General features: G+C 42.6%; 1 protein-coding gene across 1 annotated transcript; it reads left to right on the top strand.

Moving 5' to 3' along the window:
* Window positions 1-5,409: 5,409 nt before the first annotated feature.
* LOC142139853 (uncharacterized) lies at window positions 5,410-6,650 on the top strand. Its single transcript, XM_075197715.1, has 2 exons — window positions 5,410-5,547; window positions 6,025-6,650. The coding sequence occupies exons 1-2, from the start codon at window positions 5,442-5,444 to the stop codon at window positions 6,648-6,650; spliced, it is 732 nt and encodes a 243-aa protein (XP_075053816.1). The 5' UTR covers window positions 5,410-5,441.
* The last annotated feature ends 502 nt before the right edge of the window (window positions 6,651-7,152 follow it).

Raw genomic sequence — 7,152 nt, 5'->3', positions numbered from 1 at the left:
CATAACCAGTCTCTACGGGAAAGGCGGCTACTATAGGTGAAGACCTCTTCTGCTAGTTCTACAAGTTTATGACGCACTGGTAGCCATAACAACAATAATGCACTTTTTTACTTCTGCACAAGCACACAAAGCCGACACTGTTGGTTTGTGTGCATGCTTAGATGGAAAAAAACGGATTATACGCCCAAAACTCAAATTGCGCTCAGATCAACATAAATTAGGCCCAGACTGTCTTTAGGAGAATGCTCTGTCTCAATAAAAGCCTGCATCTTATGCTCAATGGATAAATGATTAACTCAAAGGGCTGTAATGTAACTGGAATGACCCAAAAGGCTATTTTTCTGTGTAAGAGTGGTGAGATCTCTTTCTTGAGGCCGTCAATTTTGTTATTGGCGATAAGAAAATACACACATCTTGCGTCATGCTCTGCTAGTATATTTCAAGGTGGGAAGGGAGAAGTAACAAATGAATGTAACACAACTCTGGTTCTGAAGACTGTCTATGAGAACCCTTGAATGAGATTGTGTTTAAGGAGGTATCACTACCTCTAGAGCTGGATTAAGGCTTCGGGGGGCCCGGGGCACTTAAGACAGGGGGGCCCCTAAGATCTAAAATTAAGGGCATAGTGACACATCCTGCATTACATCACCTACAGCCTACAGTATGACACTTACAGCTCTCCCAGAGGGCTCGCTTAGGTTGTCTGCATAAGATAAATCATTGCTTCCACAAACTAAAATACTGTACATTAAAACAATCATCAAAACACCACATTAAAATGGGTATTGACACCACACATTAAAACTAGCAATGATATCACACATTAAAAATACCATTGATAACGTACACTAAAACTAGCAATGATACCGCACGCTAAAACTAGCAATGATACCGCAAATTAAAATACCATTGATAATGCATCATTGGGCATGGCCAGGCCACTCTCCTACAGACAAAAAACCTGCTTTGTTGTGTACACCATTGAACAGTCACCAAAAATTAGGATTGTCCCACTAGAATAACAATATTTCACAGACTTTGCTGTTCTCTCCTACCTGTTCTTCTCACTTTCTCCACCTGTGCTGCAGGTTTCTTTAGTTGCTGCTTGTCTGGATCCTGGAATGTTAGGGGCCCTATTTGAAAAAAAAAAAATGGGTACATTTAGAAAATTACAGCCACCCCCAGCATTATTATTATTATTATTAATTTTTATTTATAGGGCGCCACTAGGTATCCGTAGCGCCGTACAGGGACAGACAGAAACACTATACAGGGTGAGACAGCACAGTACAGTTAACAGAAATCACAGTAACTCTGAAGCTCAATGAACAGCTAGATTAGAGGTGATTAAATCAGTACCACCCATGATTAATGATTAGGCCTTCCTCCAGCCCCAACATTAAAATAATAGTATTCACATTTAATAAATAAACCTATTTCCCTCCCTACAAACAGCCCCAGCAATAAATTAATAGTATTTACATTTCAGAAATATACCTATTTCTCGCAATCGTCACTACCATTAAATAATTCATAGGCACATTTAATAAAGGGACCTCATTCTTCCCAAACTCACCCCCACATTCAGTAGCACCCAAACCACCCCATCTTAAATTAATTGTCCCCACTATTGTGCCTCTCTCTCCCCCCTTTTTCCTCATGATGTTTTTCTCCCCCTTTTTTCCTTACTGTGCCTCTCTTCTCGCCCTTTTTTCCTTACTGTGCCTCTCTTCTCTCCCTTTTTTTTCCTTACTGTGCCTCTCTTCTCCCCCTTTTTTCCTTACTGTGCCTCTCTTCTCCCCCTTTTTTCCTTACTGTGCCTCTCTTCTCCCCCTTTTTTCCTTACTGTGCCTCTCTTCTCCCCCTTTTTTCCTTACTGTGCCTCTCTTCTCCCCCTTGTTCCTCCATACTGTGCCTCTCTTCTCTCCCTTTTTTCCTTACTGTGCCTCTCTTCTCCCCCTTGTTCCTCCATACTGTGCCTCTCTTCTCTCCCTTTTTTCCTTACTGTGCCTCTCTTCTCCCCCTTGTTCCTCCATACTGTGCCTCTCTTCTCCCCTTTTTTCCTTACTGTGCCTCTCTTCTCCCCCTTTTTTCCTTACTGTGCCTCTCTTCTCCCCCTTGTTCCTCCATACTGTGCCTCTCTTCTCCCCCTTTTTTTCCTTACTGTGCCTTTCTTCTTCCCCTTTTTTTTTTTACTTACCTTTCTTTTAGCTTCTTTCTTCTCTTCTGTCTTCTTCTTTCTTTCCTGGTCCTCTGCGCGCTGCTCCTCACTGAATGACAGGCGTGCCTTGATGACGTCACGCCTGTCATTCAGTGTTAACAGTGCAGAGAGGAGGGAGGAGGGACGCCAGCGCCGCGGTAAGGTGAGTATATCTTTTTTTTGTTTTTCTTTCTTTTACTATCCTGCTCCCCCCACCAACGAAGGGAGCCCCGGACACGCCAGCCCGCAACCCCCCCCCCCCCCGCCACCGGGGGGGCGCCATCGAAAAAAAAAAAAAAAAAAAAAAAGATTATAAAAAAAAAAAATCAAAGGTTAGGAGCGCGGCGGCGGGGGGCCCTCGGAGAGAGGGGGGCCCCGGGCACGTGCCCCCTGTGCCCCCCCTTAATCCGGCTATGGTGGAGGCGGGTATTTATGCTTTTCAAATCTCGCGAGAACCGAGCTCAGAAATACGAATACGTCACGATGATGTTTTGCCTCGATTTCGATACCAAACAGGCGGGAGAGTACCGAGCATGCTCGGCTCGTTACTCGGATAGGCGAAGTTCGGGTGGGTTCGGATCTCAGCAAACCGAGCCCGCCCATCTCTAGTTTGCAGTGAGCACATTTGAAATTTGAAATTGTTGAGATGTGTCTTGTTATATTTTGCAGTCTTGTTCCTTATTTGTCTGTATTTATTATTGTTTGATGTGTGTTTGATTTAAGTACTATCATTAATTTTTTTGTGTGAATGTGGTGTGTGTTTTGCTTTTGTCTGTGTTAAGTGTTTACTTTGTTGTGTTGGGTATGGAGAGAGAGGAGAGAGGGTGTGAGGGTAAAAAAGTGACAGAGGAGAGTCAGGAGGATTTAGAGTATCCAGAGGCAGATGAGGCTAGCCAGATTACAAATTCCAAGTCTGGCAGAAATATAGGTTTTTCACACAAAGATAACGGAGTGCTTGTAAAGAACATTATCTCCTTTTATGAGCACATATTGGGGAGACAGGCAGCAAAGACCTCAATAAGCTGAAAAATACTACAGCTTTGGCCGGTGTCTATAATACTTTGAATGCAGTGGGGTCCTTACAGACGACTGAGTCACGCTGCAGAAAAAAAAATCTCAGACATAAAGTTTCACCTTGGAAAATTGGTGAGAAATTAAGGGCTGCTGCAGCTATAAGTGGTGGGCCACTTCTGGTGACACAATACACCACATATGAGGAGGAGCTGAGACAAATCCTGCCACATGAGATCATAGAGGACATTACTGTTCATGACAGTGATAGGCCGCTGGCAGAACAAGAGGCTGGATGACTATAGCTATGCATGTACAAAAATATATTTCATTTTTATCTTAAATACAATAATAAAGCATGGTAAATGTGTCAAAATTAATGAAAACAGACTGACAAACATAAGTATTGAAATATGTAATGTGTATTTTTACTTCACTGCGTAAACATAGCTAACAATCTTTATAAATAAATAAATTGTCCCATGGTTCAATAAATAGGTTCTTTACAAAGACAAGGACTGCCACTCTCAACATAGCAAGCCTTAGATGAGGCGTTAACAGATGAGTCCACTTTGAAAAACAAATTATTTAATGTTAGTACTGTTATTGTTCTTACCTGATTTGCTCCAAACAAACAACATGTGGCCAAATTAGAAATGCTTAAATATGTTGTGCTTACATTTTATTAGAGATGAGCGGTTCAGATTTGGAGAAATCCTACAGATCTGAATTTTGGACCATGTCTCAATTTCTTCACCTAAAATCAGATATAAAAACAAGACAAAGGGCTAGATTTACTATCAGGCGTGATGCATGGCGGCTTGAAGCCGCCATGCATCGCGGCGGTTTTCCGGTGGGTTTGCATTGCAAACAGCCGGATTTACTAATGGGCGCATATCAGCTTCAATTTGAAGCCGCCGGCGATGTCACGACGGGATGTAATGCTCAAAGCCGCCGGCGGCTTTGAATAGAACATGGCGCTTTTGCTTTAAATGACGGCGCTTTTGTGTAAAGTAGGTTTTTTTGAAAATTACACCTGTCTCCTGGCCTGTTACTATTGGCTATTTTCAAACTCAGGAGATTTGACATCACAAGCCCTATATAAACCACTGGCCTGACACTTTTTTCTCTGATAGGGTTTTGAGGAGTTTTGAGAGAGGAGTTAGTTGATTTGTGCTTTGTGAGAGTTGGTGAGAGTTGGAGTTTGGTGGATTGGTGGAGCGATATCTGATTGAAGTGTGAGTAGTCCTGTGGTATTTTTCTGTTTTGTACATTTATTTTCTCTTTTATTTTCTGTCTTGTATTTTTTGTATTTGACTTGTCCTTTGTCTGTGTTACTTGTGTGTGCCTGTGTGGAGAGTGTGTCTGTATTTAGTGTAGTTTGTCCTTTGTGTTTGTAAGTCTTTCTGTGTTTTCTGTATTTGGCATTTATTTGTCATTATGTCCAGAGATAGGAGGGGAGAACAGGCTGAGGAGAGGGAGATGGAGGTTGAGGGGTCAGAGGAGGGAGAGGGAAAGGTTGAGGAGACAGAACAGGGCAGGAAGACCAAGACAGGGAGGAATGTGCGCTTCTCACATGATGAGAATTGTGTGTTGGTGCACAATATCATTCCCTGCTACGAGGTCATCCTAGGCAAGCTGGCAGCCCGGACTCCTCTAAGGCGGCGTCACCAATTGTGGGGGCGTGTCTGTGATACCGTGAACGCGGTGGGCCCACTGAAGCGGACAGTGGCACACTGCCGCAAGCGCTTCTCTGATATTAAGAGGAGGCTTAAAGAGAAGATGGCCCAGGAAAGGAGGTCTACAAGGCGCACGGGTGGTGGCCCCCCACTTCGTATGGAGTACACCACGTACGAGGAGGAGCTGCGCCAGATAATGCCGGCAGAGATTGTCGTGGGGATAAACGTCCAAGACACGGATTCGCCCTCTTTTGGACAAGTAGTTGGTGAGTTATTTGCTTATTTTACTCTAACAGTATTTATATTTTTTTTCTCTTTTTAAAACTGCGTTTCTCTTTTTAAAACTGCTTTTCTCTTTTTAAAACTGCTTTTCTCTTTGCAAACGTTTTTTATTAATTTTTTTTGTTTGTTTTGTTTTTCAAAGTGTATTTTTGCCTCTAATAGTTTGTAAAGGTTTTTTTTTCTCATAGAAAAAACAAAACAAAAATTGCAAACACATTTGTGCAATAAACAGTATATTTGGAAATTGTTTTTTTCTGGAAATACATTGTATGCTTTTTCTAATACATCCAGAATCGCCAGGACCGCAGTTCAGTCCCAGTGCCAGACCTACACCTCCACCTTCAGCGAGAGATTCGGGCACAGACGAGCAAGCAGGTGCGTGATTTCTGTTTAGGAGAGAAATAATGGAGTTACTTGATTTTCTGTGCAAATGTTGCTGTCAATGTTGTTTTTTTTTCCTTTTTATTGTTTGCAATGAGAAGTTAGGGCTACATTTTACTAAACTGATATGTTGCCTATAGAAACCCATCAGAATATACCTTTACTTTATTTATTGCATTCAACAAAATGACAGCTAAAATCTGATTGGTTGCTATAGGCAACATCTCCACTTTTTATAGCATGCAGTTTAGTCAAAATAACCCAGCATGTACTACACAGTCCAAATGATAATGGCTATTAAAAGGATAATAAGTGCATCCGTAAGCAGGTAGTATAGGACTAGAAATCAGGAATGCAAACATTGTGAAAGAATCTGTAGTTGCTAAAGAATATTCTTTCCTATCCAGTGTTCAGAATGCAATATACAAACATATTATATACTATATACTTACTGTCATTTTTCATACACAGGGCCCTCTTCATACCAGCCACCTCAGGCGGAGTCCCTGGAAATGTCCCCTGAGCCAGAGGATCTAACGACCATCACCCTGGTAACAGTGGATGCCCCTGTGTCTGGCCTCCAGGAAGTTTCACCTGGCCCTGCTGAACCATCACACCACCAACCTGCACCTGAAACTATGGACCCAGCCAGAAAAATGGCGCTGTCTATTGGCGCATTCCAGCAGCAACAGACATTGTTCATGGACAGGCAAACTGGCCACATGTCACAAATTGCGGCCCAGTTGAGGCGAATACACCGCTCCACTAGCCAAATCCCTGCTGCAATAAACCGGCTGGCAAGCGCTTTGGAGCAGACGAATGTGCAGCTGGCCCAAATGTCTGGGTCTGTGGACGCCATGCATTCCTCCGTTCGTGAGGGGAATGCCAATGTTATCCGGCTGGCAGGCCAACTCCAGCAGGAACTGATTGCCCGCTTGCCGGCCCCTTTTTCATCGGCCTCCACCAGTACTGCTAGTACGCCGACCAGATCAACATATAGCACTCCTCCAAGGAGAGGTGCTCGCACCAGGGGTGGGCGAGGGAGGGTAGAGAGTGGGGCTAAGCACAGTGATATGCCAGTGAAAAGACGGCGCTAGGGCAAAAAATGTATTATTGGCGAATGTTTTGTGTAAGCGTTATACTTTTTCTTTTATTATGTTGTAATGCAATAAATGCAGTTATATTTCATTCATATTCTTCTTTCTTTTCTTCCCATTAAACAAGAGTATACTGTTTTCTTTAAAACGATGCACTAATTTCACGTACACATTGACCTCTAACTGTCACTTTACAGGGATTTTAACAATTACAACATTCACAGTACACACTATCCTCTGTTTAAAGGGTCCAATTTTATTAAAATATTCCATTAATAAAACCATTGCACTGACATAAAATCAAAAACCAATATATGTTTTTTATTGTATGCACTTACATTTAAAGTAGTTTGTAATGAGACGGTCTCAAATCTGCCTCCCCCTGTGTGCTCTGCACATCACCAAATGGGACACGGGCCCCTACTTGTTCACTGTGTACTGCAATAATCGGTGGGGTAAGTTGATGTAAAGCTAGATTATGTATCAGACAGCAAGCCAGGAT

Source organism: Mixophyes fleayi, chromosome 2 (genome assembly GCF_038048845.1).
Source record: "Mixophyes fleayi isolate aMixFle1 chromosome 2, aMixFle1.hap1, whole genome shotgun sequence".
Classification (NCBI taxonomy): Eukaryota; Metazoa; Chordata; class Amphibia; order Anura; family Limnodynastidae; genus Mixophyes; species Mixophyes fleayi.
This window is presented reverse-complemented; position numbering and strand designations above follow the sequence as displayed.

What these genes read in the sequence shown, in the direction of transcription:
- LOC142139853 (XM_075197715.1), top strand. Translation starts at nt 5,442, where the DNA reads ATGCTTTTTCTAATACATCCAGAATCGCCAGGACCGCAGTTCAGTCCC. An exon ending in GGGCACAGACGAGCAAGCAG is followed by an intron (nt 5,548 to 6,024) that starts GTGCGTGATTTC and finishes TTTCATACACAG; the next exon opens with GGCCCTCTTCATACCAGCCA.